The sequence below is a fragment of the Carcharodon carcharias genome, chromosome 9 (assembly GCF_017639515.1).
Source record: "Carcharodon carcharias isolate sCarCar2 chromosome 9, sCarCar2.pri, whole genome shotgun sequence".
In the NCBI taxonomy this organism is placed as follows: Eukaryota; Metazoa; Chordata; class Chondrichthyes; order Lamniformes; family Lamnidae; genus Carcharodon; species Carcharodon carcharias.
Genome location: NC_054475.1, coordinates 59,935,819 through 59,953,458, shown reverse-complemented (window position 1 = coordinate 59,953,458; position 17,640 = coordinate 59,935,819). Strand labels below are relative to the sequence as shown.

General features: G+C 46.8%; 1 protein-coding gene across 5 annotated transcripts in view; it reads right to left on the bottom strand.

Moving 5' to 3' along the window:
• The window catches only part of etv7 (ETS variant transcription factor 7), a 284,939-nt gene that overhangs the window by 242,231 nt on the left and 25,068 nt on the right, over positions 1-17,640 (bottom strand). For all 5 annotated transcript variants that reach the window (XM_041195797.1, XM_041195794.1, XM_041195799.1 and 2 more), the window contains exon 3: positions 6,427-6,591. In XM_041195797.1, the coding sequence (XP_041051731.1) occupies positions 6,427-6,591 (165 nt within the window). The remainder of the gene's footprint in view (positions 1-6,426; positions 6,592-17,640) is intronic.

Genomic DNA, 17,640 nt, shown 5'->3' with positions numbered 1-17,640 from the left:
GAGACACACACCTCGGTGGGACCTAGCTTTAGAGTGGCCTTGGGATCACAATCTGGTGAGCATCTCACACTGTCTGAACCACAGCAGGCAGAGACAGGGTCTTCCCAGGTCCCCGGCACTCGGAGGACTGCTGGAGGCCAGAACACTACTGAGTCCGATTCAGATGATGAGCCTCTAGACTTGGCCATGTCACAGTTGCTGGAGCTGCAAAGGCAAGCTCAGGAACATCAGGAAAGGATGTCCGCTTCCCTCTTCAGATTTCAAGGCACGATGGAGGAGTCCTTCCACCTTCAGTGTGAGGTGATAGCGCTGGCATTGCAACGCACTGAGGTCAACACTGGCAGGATGGCAGCCACCATGGAGACCTTGGTCCAGGATATTGCTCCTGCACTGCTGCCCGGGCTCAACTCCTCGCTGACGTCATAGTTGGCCTCCAACAGTGTCAACGTGATTGAGATGTGAGGCAACTCGAACTCACTCCAGCTTCACCTTCTCCTCAAGGAGTCAGCCAGTGGTCCTCGGGCATCCATAGGGAGGAGGATCAGCAGGTGCACACCCCGGGGACATCCACCCAGGTGACTCCGGGAGTGTCCATCTCATCCAGATCCCCTCTTCCTGTGACCACAGCAGATCCAGCTTTGCAGGCCGAGGAGGGTGTCACTGCCACACAGCAGGACCCCGAACGCAGGCCGGGGCCCACCAGGTCTCAGCCCTCCAGAGGATGCCTGCCAAGGTCATCACAGACAGGGTGTCACAGTCATCAGACTGCCTCCACCTCCGCTGTGGATGTCCAGGGAGCACCAAGATGTAGCGGCAGGGTTAGGAAGGTTAAGAAGATGTAGTTGGGCACAGGTGTTAATCACTTGTACATAATGTTGACAATTGTAAATGAATTCGCAAGAATGTCTCCCTGCCTTTGTCTCCTTGTCCTGATGAGCAGTGATGTGTCGCTCAGATGTGAAACCTTTCTGCACAAGATAAAGGCAGGTGTCTCAGTCCAGGGCCACTTCTCTGTGCTTTGTGCAACCCTCCCAGCACACTGATGATGCACCTTCACTGTCACTAGACACATTAGTAATATCTGCACCTCAATGGGGCTTATCATTGCTGCCAGAATGTCCTGGGCTGGCGGCACAGAGTTCCATCATTCTCTCTGTGCTCCCAGCAACTTTGAGTTGGGGCTGACCCCCCCCCACCCCCATCTCATCAGCACCTGTGTCTGATGACAGTGTGGTCCTGAGGGGTTCGGCTCACAAAGGATGTCATAGGATCAGGACAAGCTAAAGTTTTACCACTGCATCTCCATGATATGACCCTGTTCACAGAGCGCAATCGATCTGCCATCAGCCAGACAGGAGACAGACATTCATGTAAGCTATGTGAGGGTCTGTGGAGTGTCCCCACTGCATGTTGTCATCATCCTCCTGGAATGTAGGAATTATGGGCATCCACTGTGTCTCCATGACATGAGCATTATCACAGAGGGTATGTGCGCTGCCATCAGCCAGACCAAAGTCAAATACTCATGGATGCAATGTGAGGATCTATAGTGTCTCCTCACTGCATGTCGTCATCATTCTCTATGAATCTAGCAGCTATGAGGGCCTCCTGAGCACGCCTGCCTTGTCTGGCCAGTGCAATGGCCTCATTGCCTTCATTGTTGCCTCCGAGGACCTCCCCTCCCTCATCCCCATTGATGCCCACCTCATTGGAGGAGATGTGCAGCTCCTCTACCTCCTCTTCAGCCAGCACCTCTCCCCGTTGTAGTGCCAGGTTGTAATGGGCGCAGCAAGTGATGATGATGCGTGACACCCTCTGTGGACTGTATTGCAGGCTCCACCAGACCGGTCCAGGCTTTGGAACTGCATCTTCAGCATCCCGATGGTTTACTCCACCAAGTTGTGAGTTGCAGCATGAGCCTCATTATACCTTCGCTCTGCTGCAGTCTGAGGCCGCCACACGGGTGTCACCAGCCACGGCCTCTGTGGGTAGACCTTGTCCCCAAGGAGCCATCCCTGCAGCTTCTGTGGGCCCTGGAAGACACCAGGGATCTGAGATCTACTGAGAATGTAGGAGTCATGGACAGTCCCTGGGAATCATGTGCAGACCTGCAAGATGCATTTGTGGTGGTCGCACATCAGCTGCACATTCAGCGAATGGAAACCCTTACGGGTCAACCACTTGTTGCCACTGAGATCTGAGCACCACATAGTGCAATCGATGACACCATGCACCTGAGATCTGGGCAAATCCCAGCGCTCTTGCTTCCTGGCTTTCCTGATCCCAGGCGAAATGCACTAACTTGTATGCCTTTGTGAAGATGGCATCCGTGACCTCATGGATGTATTTGTGGGTGGAGGCTTGTCACCTGTGGAGCCCTGAAAGGAGTCACTTGTGTAGAAATTGAGCGCCACGGTCACTTTCACAGCTACTGGCAGTGGATGCCCTCCATGTCCCCGTGGTGCCAAATCCTGCAGCAGGTGGCAGATGTGACCGACCAGTTCCCTGGACATGCAGTCTTCAGCGACACTGGTTCTTGCACATCTGCAGAAATGATATGTAACATCTATAGACCCTGTGTCTAACTAGGCACCAACCAGCAACAGCTCGCTGTGGATCTTCAGTGGCATGTGCGGGAGCCCTCTTCTTCCTGAGGGTGCTGCTCCTCCGTCACTATCTTCTCCTTCATCTCCGCTCTCTGTAAGCCATGAGGCACACAGCCAGGTCACCAGGCTCCATGCTCCTGATGTACTCCTCCTACAGGATGAAAGAGAGAGACATATGGGTTAGCATTGGATATACTAAGTCTGTTAAGTCTGAAGACCTCCTAATGCTTCCTGGAGAGTGCTGGCCACCACTTGAATGACCAGAGTTCAGCGCACTTCATGGCTGCCCGAAACCTTACCCACCTCCGCCCCACTCCACCTGACCGATTGGCAGCAGCTTTGCCCACTGGACTGCATGCTGTGCTCTCAGCTCAGGCACAGGCATTCTCCTAACCCACACTGCAAGGCTGCACTGTTAGCTTGAACCATGGGGGAGACTGGTCCAAACCAGGTTGATGACATTGCAAGGAGCTGTGAGCACCTCCACCAGTGACTGCTCCATGACCAGCTTTAGCAAAGAGATTGTACAATGTGCCCAGTCGTCCAATTGTTCTGCAGTCCACTAAAACGCTCATTAGTTTGCAGTCTGTGCCCAAGGGGTGAAAAGCTCTGGAGCAATTGGTGGCACTTTCATGCCTCTGCATTGCTTGAGTGGACAGATAAGCTAGAGGCCCAATTGTAAGCATGTCAGTGTGGCTGTGCCTGAACTGTCTCAGCTGCAAGGGAATGGTCACTTTATACAGGTTCCCTAATGCGTGGCTGCTTCCCTCCCCACCTCCACCGCATGTGCTTGTGCACTAACATCAGACCATGCAGCCTTGCCCCACTCTCCCCAGCTCGCCTCAATAACAGTGCAGCCCTTCCAACCCCAACTCTCCTCAATCACAGTGCAGCAGTTCTCCCTCCCAACTCGCTTCCGACACAGTGAAGTCTTTGCGCACCCCACTCAAACTCGTCTCAGACACAGTGAAGCCCTTGCGCCCCCCCAAACTTGCCTCAAACAGTGAAGCCCTTGCGCCCCCCACAAAACTCATCTTAGACACAGTGAAGCCTTTGCGCACCGCCCCCCCCAAACTCACCTCAGACAGTGAAGCCTTTGCGCAGCCCCCCCAACAAACTCACCTCAGACACAGAGAAGCCCTTGCGCAACCCCCCAACAAACTCACATCAGACACAATGAAGCCCTTGCGCACCCCCCCCACAAACTCACCTCAGACACAGAGAAGCCCTTGCGCACCGCCCCCCCACAAACTCACCTCAGACACAATGAAGCCTTGCGCACCCCCCCCCACAAACTCACCTCAGACATAGTGAAGCCCTTGGCACACCCCCCCCACAAATTCACCTCAGACACAGTGAAGCCCTTGCGCACCCTCCCCACAAATTCACCTCAGACACAGAGAAGTCCTTGCGCACCCCCCTCCACAAATTCATCACAGACACAGTGAAGCCCTTGCGCACCCCCCCCCACAAACTCACCTCAGACACAGTGAAGCCCTTGCGCTGGCACCACCTGTAACCCAGCTGGGAAAAAGCGACTTGCCTGTGCCCTCGTTTGAATTCAACCTTGAAGTCAAACAGGCGACCCTCAGAAACACTGCACAACATTAGTGAGCACTCACCTGAGAGTTCCCCTTGAAGTTCAGCTTGCCAGATGCACACCTATATATGCTGTTGTGAAACACATTGGCGTGATGCTCGGATGATCCAGTATGGGGGATGATTCAGATGAGCAGGGCTTATAATGATATGCAGATATATTGAAATGACATTCCCGATGTCCAGCGGCGGGAAATGTGACCCACCATTGATGGATGGAGCGGACATTTGCAAACTGGCTTCACAATGTCGTGAAATCAATTTTCAGCCTTCCCGCCATATTGTCCACTCACGCCTGACACCCGATTCCAACAGGGACGGAAAATTCGACTCATTATCTCCACTTGTTCTTGGCAATCTCTTCAGCCTGTCAATAGCCAATCACATCATCCTCCTGAATTGTCTACCTTTGTGGGACTGCAATTACCAGATCCTACTCTTAACCAGATTAGGTCACCTTGGAAGTCTACCAAGGATCCCCCTCTTTTTCCTCACCTACATGTTCCACCTTGGCAACATCATCAGGCATGAATCAGCTTCCATACTACACTGATGTGACCCTGTGCTACCTCTCCATTACCACTCACAACCCCTCCACTTTCTCTGTGTTGTTAGGCTGCTTGTCCGACATTGGATGAGCTGCAGTTTCTTCCAGTTAAGCACTGATAAGTCCAAAACCATAGTGTAGGTCCTCACAAATTCCTTCCCCCTCTCCAGCCACGCTCTTGGATTCAACCAAGCTGCTTGTAATGTTGGCATCCTATTTAACTCAAACTGACTTCAAACCCCATAATCCTCTGCATTACAAAGCCTACCTCCATCCGTCTCTATAATATTGTTACTGTTTCCACCTCTGCCTCAGACCATCTGCCTCTGAAATATTCATTCATGCTTTAGTCACCTCCAACCTCAACTATTCCAAAGTTCTTCCGGGCAGCCTCTCATCTTCCACTTGCCTGCATCTTAACTCACACTAAGTTTGGCTTACCATCACCCCTGCTTTCACTGCCCAACATTGGCTCTTAGTACGCCATGCCTCAAGCTTAAAATTTTCATCCTTGTGTTTAAATCCTTCCATGGTTATGCCCCTGGCTCTTTAACTTTCTCCAGTGATATAATGCAACCCTCTCCTACCCCAACCCATACCCCTTCCCACCCCTGAACTCCCAGCTCCTATAGCTGGTCTCTCATGCAACCCCAATGCCAGTGATTGTATTTTCAATAGCCAGCGCCAAACTCTGGAATTTCAGCTTCTTTGGTTTGTTGTTTTTTATTCCTCTGTGAAGTACTTTGAGCTGCTTTCAGAGAATCATTATTGTCAAATCCCTGTCTGGTACACAGAACTGTTGTCCCCATATTCCTGACATATCCCAGACAGGTACACTGTGCTACTGTCTGCATATACCCAATATATCCCACACTGGTATGTGGATCTCCTTTCCCTATATACATCATATAGCCCAGACTGGTAAACTGTGCTACTTTCTGCATACCCCAGACTGGTACACAGATCTCCTTTCCCCAAATATCCAATATGTTTCAGACTGGTACTCTGTGCTGCTTTCCCTGTATACCCCAATATATTCCAGACTGGAACACTGTGATGCTTTTCCCATATACCCAGTATATACTGGGCTGGTACACTGAACTACTTTCTGCATATTCCCAATATACCCCAGACTGGTACAATGTGATCCTTTTTCCATATACCCAATATATCCCTGATTGATACACTGTGTTGCTTTCTGCACATACCCAATACATCTGAGATTGGTACATGGAACTCCTTTCCCCATATACCCAATAAATCCCAGACTGGTACACTGTCCTACTTTCCGCATATTCCTGATATATCCCAGACTGGTACAATGTGATCCTTTTGCCCAAATGCCCAATATATCCCAGATTGGTACAATGTGCTACTTTCCGCATATAGCCGATATATCCCAGACTGGTACATGGATCTCTTTTCCCCTCTTACCCAATATATCCCAGACTGGTACACTGCACTACTTTCTGCATATACCCAATACATCCCAGACTGGTACAAGGATCTCTTTTCCCCATATACCCAATATATCCCAGACTGGTGCACTGTGCTACTTTCAACATATACCTGATATATCCCAGACTGGTACACTGTGCTACTTTTTGCATATGCATGCTATATCCTAAGCTTATGTTGCAACAAATTCCCAATGAAACACTGAGTGGTTCTTACCTGAACTGGGAGAACGGTACCGGAAGTCATCCTTGGTAAGCAGACAGAGGGCCTTTCCATTCATTTCAAACTTGTTTTCCTCAATGTAGCACAGGGAATATTCTCTCTCTGCCCATTTTAGCCACTGTGTGACATCTGTCTTGCTCCAGAGAGAAGGCTGGGTTTCTGCAGATCAACAACACAACCACTATTACAGGAGCATTCAAGATGTATTTACACTAACATTAAATGTATCATTCCCAAGACAGGGAAAAGACTTTGATGCAATGACATCAAGTCATGACACTCCACTGAAACAAGACAATGGGTCACATTTACTCTACCAGGGCAATCTGAATGGAATGGTGGCACATTGGTTATGTTACCAGTTTATAATCCAGAAGTGTGGAAGAATATTCCAGGGAAATGAGTTCAAGCCCTATCATGGCAGCTGGGAATTGAAATTAAGTGAACTAAATAACTCTGAAATAAAAAGCCTGTCTCAGTAATGGTGACCATGAAACTACCATATTGTTTAAAAACCTCACCTGCTTCACTATTGTCCTTTAGCAAAGGAAATCTGCCAACCTTCTCCATCTGGCTTCCATGTGATTCCAGACTTTAAACCTCCCTCTGAAATGGTCTAGGCTGTAGTTGTATCAGGCTGCTACAAAAAGAGTCTAAAAAGAAAAAAGAATGGACCGACCACCCGGCACCACCCTAGCCATTGGAAACAACAAAGGCAAACCAGGCCCAGTCAACCCTTCAAAATCATCTCCTGATGCAAGTAACTCACCTCCTGACTCCCCAAAGCCTGTCCACCATCTCCAAGGCACAAGTCAGGAATGTGATGGAATACTCTCCACTTGCCTGGATGAGTGCAGCTCCAACAACATTCAAGAAGCTTGACACCATCCAGGACAAAGCAGTCCACTTGATTGGCACCACATCCACAAACATTCGCTCCCTCCACCACTGATGCACAGTAGCAGCAGCATGTACCATCTACAAGATGCACTGCAGGAATTCACCAAGGCTCCTTAAACAGCACCTTCCAAACCCGTGATCTGTGCCACCGAGAAGAACCAGGGCAACAAAGAGATGGGAACATCACCACCTGGAGGTTACCCTCCAAGTCACTCACCATCCTGACTTGGAAATATATCACCGTTCATTCACTGTCACTGGGTAAAACTCCTGGAACTCACTTCCTAACAGCACTGTGGGTGTACCTACACTACATGGACTGCAGCGGTTCAAGAAGGCAGCTCACCACCACCTTCTCAAGGGCAACTAGGGATGGGCAATAAATGTTGGTCTTGTCAGTGATGCCCACTTCCCATGAACAAATAATAAAAAAAGAACATTTATTCTCTTGTGATGCCTGGCTTCTTGGCCAAACCACCATTTTCCACACAGTTCTAACAGGTTGTGCCCAATCTTGTCCTCACCAGATGGCCACTGTTCCAGCACGAATCACTGGATAGCAATCGGGAGTGGCAATTTTCACTTCTCTAAATCAGGGACACTGAGCACTGCCTGCTTGAGATCACACAACAGAATTTGATCCTTGTACCATCCCAGTCTAAATGATTTAGTTGCTCACTTGCTGAGTTGAGGCTTTGGGAAGTTTGATGCCACGAATCAGATCTTCATGACAGCCATCATCAGACCTAGATCTGCCATTATGGCTAGGAGGGGAATAATTACCCAAATAATTCATGCTAATGTTGAGTGGGAAATTGGGATGAGCTTAGTCTAGTTCTCCTTGTGATGTCGGCTTTAATCTCTATAACTCTGCGTGGATTTGAGTTTCAGGAGTTGAGTCAATTCTGGTAACCCCCACATGGGCCACATTGAAGGCTTTGCTGTGGGTTCATGGATCAGGGCACATGCCATTCACTTTGATTCTATTGTCTCCTTGCCTATACATTACATTTCTCGGTTGTGTAAGAAGGTACTCGCCAGATTCAAACGAATGTCTTGGTTAATCCTTTGCTGTTCTTTTTGCATCTCAATGATGCAATGCTCTCACCTTGCCAAGTAAAGGTCAGCACTTGGCATAAACCCAACCTGCTCATTTACCTGCTTGGAGCTGGAAACTCCCAATCCACTGGGTGTATCCAGCACTCCTTCAGGAAAAGGGCCAACTGATTGTTTAAAACAAAAGAGATTTCTCTTGATGGGTCTACATATGAGCTACTGAAAGAGCTTGAAATTGTTGGGTATTTCGTGAGGGAACAGTAGGAAGCAGCTTCTACACTAAAACTCAACACACTGAACTGTTAATTAGAGAATCATCTCCAGGGAAGGAGGCAACACCTACAACCAGGGAGAGAAAAATAGAGCAAGTGAATCAGCTCAAGTTACTCTGAGTGGCTGCCACACAACAACACTGGCAGAGATGATGGAGCAGGTAGCAACCATCAAGGAATGGTTTGTATTGTCGCCTGGAGGTAGCCAAGGGTTAACTGGGGGTGAATTGGGAAAATTAATATCTATTTAACGATAAGAATGGGGGAAAAACTAATGAAAATGGAGATGGACCCATTCCAATCATCTAAAATGTGAAGTTTTCTTTTTAAAAGTCAAGACAATAAAGACTAAAAATTAATGTGAGTGAATGAGACGCCATATATGTCACATGGCGTGGGATTTTCCACCCCCACCACCGTCAGGATTATCCAGTCCCTCCGAAAGTCAATGGATTTTTGGCTAAGCTGTCAAATCTCCCATGGTGGGTCCCGCCACGATGGGGCTGGAAAATCCTGGACATAGTCCTTTGGCTGGAGGTTAACAAATGGGTTACTGTCTGGATCCCTGTCCCTCTTCCTCTTGGACCTGTAGAAGGTTCCATAGAGAACCCGACTCTCACAAGGCTGGAATAGATTTATAAAGCCTGGATGTTGCTGACTGACTTTAACATAATAAAACACCCCAAATGCTTCACAGGAGGGTTATAAAGCAACATTTGACACTGGTGTATGCAAGGAGATATTCAGGAAGATGACCCAAAAGCTTGATCAAAGAGATAGGATTCAAGGAGCAGCTTATAGGATGAAAGAGGGGCTGAGGGGTTTATGGAAGGAATTCCAGAGTTCCCGGAAGCTGAAGGCACAGCCACCTGTGGTGGAATGATTAGAATCTGAAATTCTCAAGAGGGCCACAGATACCTGAGGGTCAATGGCATAGAGGAGGTTACAGAGAGGCAAGGCCATGGAGGGATTTGGACACAAGGATGAGAATTTTAAAATCTTATCTGGGAGCCAGTGTAGGACGACAAACAAGGAGTGGTGGGTGAGTTAGAACTCAGGCAACAGAACTGGTGCCCAGATGTGAACCAGTGCCCACTTGTGAACCAGTATCCTTTGTGAGCTGATGTCTCTCTGGTAGCCAGTTTTACCGTGAAAGCCAGTGCCAAAGGCCTGGTATATAAAATGTAGGCCTGTGTATACAAGCTCCTTAGCCCAAGCCAGGTGAAATCTGGATCTATTAGTCTGACAAAAAGGGCTTCTGCTGATTGCAGCAACTTCCTGCTTGAAACGTTTCCAAGTTTCACAGTTAAACAATGTTGTACACCCATGTTAAAATTGTAAAAGCATCACATATATTGTGACTAGGTTAATACCAAACTCGAGAAACTATGCAGCAATCAATTATATCCACATTCTGACACTCTCTGATAAACACAGCACTGTAGACCAAGACAGGGATATCGTCAATAGTAAACTGCAAATATTCTGAATAAATAGATGCCATTATAAAGGAGATGGCTTCAAGTTTCAAGGTTACATGGATGAATATCAATTTCTTTGGTTCCCATGTTTGTAAGGCCAGCTGTAGATACAGATATATATAGGTATATCGGTCTGATATGTAGGTATAGGTATGATATATATATATATCAACCTGATATGTAGGAATTGGTATGATATATAGGTATAGGTAAAGGTGCCCTTAATATCAAGACAGAATTTGGCAGCATCAAGGAGCCCTAGCAAAACTGGAATCAATGGGGGAATTTGATTGGGGGAAAACTCTCCGCTGCTTGGGGTCACACCTAGCACAAAGGAAGATGGTTGTGGTTACTGGAGGTCAATCACCTCAGCTCTAGGACATCACTGCAGGAATTCCTCAGGGTAGTGTCCTAGACCCAACTATCTTCAGCTGCTTCATCAATGACCTTCCCTCCATCATGAGGTCAGACGCGGGGATGTTCACTGATGATTGCACAATGTTCAGCACCATTTGCAACTCCTCAGATACGAAGCAGTCCATGTCCAAAGGCAGCAAGACCTGGACAATACCCAGGCAAATAACATTTGTGCCACAGAAATGTCAGGTAATGACCATCTCTAACAGGAGAGAATCTAACCATCGCCCCTTGATGTTCAATCACATTACCATCGCTAAACTCTCCTCTACCTACATCCTGGGAGTTCCCATTTACTGACTAGAAACTGGACTAGCCATATAAATACTGTGTCTACAAGAGCAGGTCAGGGGCTAGGAATCCTGTGGCAAATAATTCACCTCCTGATTCCCCAAAGCCTGTCCACCATCTACAAGAGAAAAATCAGGAGTGTGATGGAATACTCTCCCCTTGCCTGGCTCTAAAAATACTCAAGAAGCTTGACACCATCCAGGACAAAGCAGCCCACTTGATTGGCACCCCATCCATAAACATTCACTCCCTCCACCACTGATGGACAGTAGCAGCAGTGTGGACCACCTACAAGATGCACTACAAGAACTCCCCAAGGCTCCTTCGACAGCACCTTCCAACCCCACAACTACTACATCTAAGTGGACAAGGGCAACAGATACAAAGGACATCACCACTTGCAAGTTCCTTTCCAAGACATTCACTTTCCTCACTTAGAAATATATCGCCGTTTCTTCACTGTCGCTGGGTCAAAATTCTGGAACTCCCTCCCTAACAGCACTGTGGGTGTACCTACACCACACAGACTGCAGCGGTTCAAGAAGACAGCTCACCACCACCTTCTCAAGGGCAACTAGGAATGGGCAATAAATGCTGGCTCAGCCAGTGACGCCCACATCCTTTGAATGAATTTAAAAGAAGGTAATGATATATAGGTATATCGACCTGATATAAAGATACATTGGTCTGATATCTATGTAATTCCGACCCCAATGATGTTGGGCGTCATGGCGGACGTGGGGTTACAATGTGACGAGAAGGCCAAAAATGGGTTTCATGCCGTTGTGAACCCAGTTTGCGATTGTCTACACTGCCTGTCAATGGCGGAACGTGCTTCCCGCCCCGCATGTCAGGAGCCTAATTTCAATGCTTTAGCATCCTATTATAAGCCCTGCTCACCAGAACCATCCCCCCCTCACTGGATCATCCAGGAACGCTGACGTGTTTCACAACTGTACATAAGCAACATGCACCTGGCGAGCTGCTCTTCACTGGGGACCTCGAGGTTTGTTTGCTGATCTTGCTTCAAGCAGCGGTCATCAGCTCCAGGCTTCACAGACAGCACCACATCACTTTCAGAGGGGCTCACGGGCAGGTCACTACCGTCCAGATCAGCTGTAAGCTTTTCAACAGCTGCAGGGCTAGGGCTTGCTTGGGGAAGGGGGAGAAGTGGCCTCAGGCAAGGGAAGAGGCTACGGGGTGAGGGCTGTACTGGGGAAAGAGGATATCCCATGGTGTGTGTGGGGGGCACATGTTGATCTGTGCAAGTGGCCTCAAGGTTGAGGGCTGAGGAGGCATTCTCCAGAGGAGATGAGGCCAGATGGAGATGTGAGGGTGTGTGTGTGTGTGAGAGAGTAAGTGGTGATGTCCCTTGAGCTGGCAGTGAGTGAGATGCCAGTGAATGTGTGATGGCCTTGTGAGTGTGTGAGTTTAGGGTAATGAGATGGTTGCCTTGCCCTGGCGGCACGGATGAGATCATTCATCCATTATCTGCACTGGATAGTCGACCTCATGTGCAGCGTTGGCACTGACCACCTCTGCCACCACCTCCGAAGCTGGAGTGGTGAGACTGATGGGCCTCCTGCGGCCAGAGCAAGGGTAGAGGGCATCATGGCCGGCCTCCACCACATCCAGAAGGCGTCCCAGGGATGCATCACTGAATCGGAAGCTGCAGTCTTCTTGGCTTTTGGGGTTGTGTCTTCACCAGAGCAGTCCTCCACTGCAAGCATTGAGGAATGTGCACATGGCTGCAATTTAAATATGGCACTCTGAGTGAGGAAGCGGTGAGATAACGGTGTGACGGGAAAATCATAAACTGCTTGCCAGCAAGACACACGTTTCCTGTGGCTGCATAACTAATAAGGCAGGAATGGGACGATACGGCACAAAAACCGGCCATTGCAGCCAGTGGGTAAAGAAATGTTTTTCCCGCCTGCTACCACACATAGTTCAAACCTGAGACGATTCCATCCTAGATATGATATATAGGTAGAGGAACAATATATAGATAAGGTATATAAGTATATAGGTCTGATATATAGGTATGGAATGTAAGCATATAGGTCTGATATATAGGCCTGATATATATGTATAGGTATATCAATCTGATATAGGTTTAGGTGTGATAAAAAGGTAAATAGGTATGGTATATAGGAATATACGTCCGATATATAAGTATAGGTATGATATATAGGTATACAGGTCTGATATATAGGGTATATAGATATGATATATAGGTAAAGAAATGATATGTGAGTACATAGGTCTAATCAAAATGAGAGAGAATACAAGAAAATAAGGCAAAGTGTTAAGAGAAGAACAAGGGATGCAAGGTGAAAAATTAAAAAGGAACAGTAAATTATTCTACAAATAAATCAATAAAGATAATTGTTGAATGCAAGGAGAAAGGTTAACAGGAAATTGTAAGGATGCGAGCTGAGGTGAGAGTGACTGCCTTTGACATTAAGGCTGCATTTGACCGAATGTGGCATCAAGGAGCCCTAGCAAAACTGGAGTCAATGGTAATCAGGGGGAAAACTCTACGCTGCTTGGAGTCATACCAAGCACAAAGGAAGATGGTTATGGTTGAAGGAGGTCAGTCATCTCGGCTCCAGGACACCACTGCAGGAGTTCCTCAGGTTAGTGTCTTCAGCCTGATCATCTTCAGCTGCTTCATCAATTACCTTCCCTCCAACATGAGGTCAGAAGTGGGGATGTCCACTGATGATTACACAATGTTCAGCACCATTCACTACTCCTCGGATGCTGAAGCAGTCCATGTCCAAATGCAGCAAGACCTGGACATTATCCAGGCTTCGGCTGATGTGTAGCACAAATGTTACTTGCCACCTAAGTGCCAGGCAACGAACATCTCCAACAACCATCTCCTTTTGATATTCAAAGGCAATACCATTACTGAATCCCACATTATCAACATCCTGAGGGTTATCATTGACCAGAAACTGAACTGGACCAGCATGTAAGTACAGTAGTTACAAGAGCAGATCAGTGGCTGGGAATTCTGCGGTGAGTAGCTTACCTCCTGTCTCCACAAAGCTTGTCCACCATCTATAAGATACAAATTAGGATTGTAATGGTATGCTCTCCACTTGCCTGAATGAGTGTGGCTCCAAAAACACTCAAGAAGCTGGACATCATCCAGGACCAAGCAACCCGCTTGATTTACCACTGTAAACATTCACACCCTCCACCACCAATGCACAGTTGCAGCAGTGTGCACCATCTACAAGATGTACTACAACATCTCACAAAGTGTCTTCCAAACACATTCCAAACCCATGACCTCTTCTACCTGGAAGGACAAAGGAGATGGATGGGAACACCACCAACTGTAAGTTCACCTCCAAGCCACTCACCATCTTGACTTGGAAATCTATCGTCACTCCTTTTCTGTCGCTGGGTCAAAATCCTGGAACTCCCTCCCTAACAGCACTGTGGGTGTACCTACACCACAGCGACTGCAGCGATTCAAGAAGGCAGCTCACCACCACCTTTTCAAGGGCAATTAGGGATTGGCAACACATGCTGACCTTTCCAGCAATGCACACATCCCGTGAAAGAATAAAAAAAGTAATTACGTAAGGGTTTATGATGGAAAAGAATACTGGCAAAGGTAAATCCTCAATTGGCTAAAACTTGGATGAGAAATAATGTAATAATTAAACTAAAGATTTTAGAAGTTTGTTATGCTAATAGAGGGCAATGTGTCAGGGTGCAATGGAATAAATCTGAGAAATGTGAAGGAAATGGGGAAGAGACAGCAAAGGACTGAGAAGTGAAATTTCAGGTTGTACTAAGAGTGCAAAAGCAAAATACTGTGAATGTTGAAAATTTGAAATGAAATCAGAAAAAACTGGAAATGCTCAGCAGGTGAGGCAGCGCCTGTGGAGAGAAATAGAGTTAACGCTCCAGGTCTGTGACTGGTCATTGACCTGAAACATTAATTCTATCTCTCTCCACAGATGCTGCCTGGCCTGCTGAGTACTTCCAGCATTTTCTGTTTTATTGTACTAAGATTGCATGTATGCTGGATGGAGGACTGGAGAGTAAGTAATAAGGGGAGACAGAGCAAACCCAGGTAATTACAGGACAGTTTGTTCAGCATCTGTGAAAGGCAAATTTTGGCATCTTTAATTAAAGGTGAAGCTCTAGAAATTTGAATATATAATTCCTGTAATTCAAGTGAGAAATGAACATTGAGCGTCCAATATGGCGCGTAGTGTGTGTGCAATAATTTCATGCAACAAGTTCTGCTACACCCTGTTATGTATTCACTGATTGCTGTATATTTTATTTATCTCAGAGGAATGCAGAGGTGATTCTAGTTCTAAATCCAAACGGTTTATTTACAGAGCTTTAAAAGATCTCAGAACTTACAGGAATTTCAACACACACGGTCTCTGTAGGGAACCCCAGCCCCTTTCTGAAACTTTCTCATATTTCTTAACTCTCTAGCTCTGCCCACGGGCTTAAGCAATCAAGCAAGTGTACAAGGAGTAGCATAATCAAACACAGATGAAACAAACTATTGAACACTACACACACACTACATTGGATAGAATGCCATGCAATCACCCAGGAAGTCCTCCTAAAACAGGAATTGGATTCATTGTTTTCACAAATCAAGGGCTTAATGTCTGCTTCAGACTCCTTTGGCAAATTGGACCCTACGTCGGGAAAAAAAACAACATATTTTTAAGGGACCACTAAAAGGTTAAATAATAAAATGTTATAAATCCCTGGATGTGGATACAAGAAGAGCAGGAATGTTCCTTCTGGCCCCTCATTAAAACTGCAGCCTGCTGCTGCTGGCTTGATTGGGTTTGACCCCTCCTGATATTCTCCTCCTCCATATCCACTTGCTGCCTTTGACACAGCACCTCAGGCAGCTTATCCCACTCCTCTCCCCTTCCCCCACCCATGTGATCCACCTCTTGCTTCCTAAACTCCGATCTCACAGAACTGCCGGCCACCTTGTTATCTGTCACTGTGGTGGTGATTTTCACTTTGAGTGGCAATCATGTGGGCCCCGGGAGCCTAAAGAAGTTGGTGTGAGACAAAATGGACAAGGTTCCTTTGTCCTCATGCTAATTTTGATGATACGCTCTGTCAACACAAAACACACCAACATGAAGGCAGCAAATCAGATGGGGTGCCCCAATGTATAAGACATACACTGCTGCCACTGTACATCAGTAGTGGAGGGAATTAATGTTTCATCCCTTTCATTTTTAGAAGATGCTTTCCAACAGCAAATGCAATTCCTCTGGTCAGTTTGTTTCCCTCTCCCTCCTCTCATGCAAGTGTTGACCCCTTGCTAAGGTACGAGTCACAGGTGTTAGTCACCTTTTCATCTCTCATCCAAGTGACCATTTTCATGTGGAGATCTTGACCATAAGTCCTTATTCAACTGTGCAGTGCCTCACTGTCCCATTCTAGCAGATATCTCTAGATAGGAAATAGGAGAAGGTAACCTGGCCTATTTTCTCCTTCCTACTGTGGGATGTTAGAGCCAAATGCAGCGCTTCAAATACCATCCATTTGTAGCATTGGCACTGTCATTGTGCGGGCAAAGGATAGGAGTAACAGGCATAACCAGTTCATTCCCTGGGAGGTAACTATTCAAAGAAAGGGAGGAATATGTAAAGTAGTGCAGAGCTTCGCTTGAGAATCCTTAAGCGTGGAAGCCTCTTTAATGTACACAAAAGATTCAGTTGTTACAAATATGAACCACCCAGGCGGAGACTGATCAAAAAGACTGGAAGGTGATGACAAGCAGAGACAGGAGAGCGAAGCTCATTTTCAGCTCCATACAAGAGTAGGAAACAGCACTGAAGCTGGATTATCAATCAGGTAAAGCTAGAAGGACAGCCACAATGATTGTTGTACATATCCAATAAAAGCTCCTGTGCCAAATAGATCATAATCAGCAGGTAAATAAAACACTCCAAAGTAATACAGCAACCTTGTGCTCCTGAATGGAGAGCCTCTCTCATCAAAGTCACACAACAGAAATTCATGGTGCGTTCTCACTGAGCCTGCCTCACTGTTTTACAGCAATGTTTGGCTGTCTGTGAACGGCCTGCTTAGAGAATTACCAGCAACTGAAGCCTGCTGTACAACACCACTTCCTCCAGTGTAATAAAAGGAATTGTACACTCCAATGTACACATTACAACTCACTAGAGTACATACCTTTGTACACATCACAACACACAATGGGAATTCACGCCTTTGTACACATTACTACACGCAATGGAGTACACACCTGCACACATATTACCATGTTTTGGAGTAGATGCCTATGTACATATCACAACACACAATGGGGGTACATATCTGTACACACATAACAACACATGATGGGAGTATGCACCTGCATATACATTACTACACATGGGAGTGGATGCCTGCATACACATTACAACATACAGGGAGAGTATATGCATGTGAACAGATTACAACACATGGGGTACATATTTGTGTACATATGGCATATGTGCTGGATATATGGAATATTTATTTCTGGTGATATTGGCCAGATGTGACAGTGTCATGTAGAATTGGGCCCTTGGTTATTTTTCAGACTGACACACACATACACCCACACACTGACACACCTACGCAACCACTGACACACCTACACTGACACACACACAAGTCATACAATCACGGATCTGATAGTGTCAGGTAGAATTGGGCCCTTGGTTATTTTTCAGACTGGGACACGGGTGCAACTGGAACATGAGGTAAAATTTTACAAAGTGGGT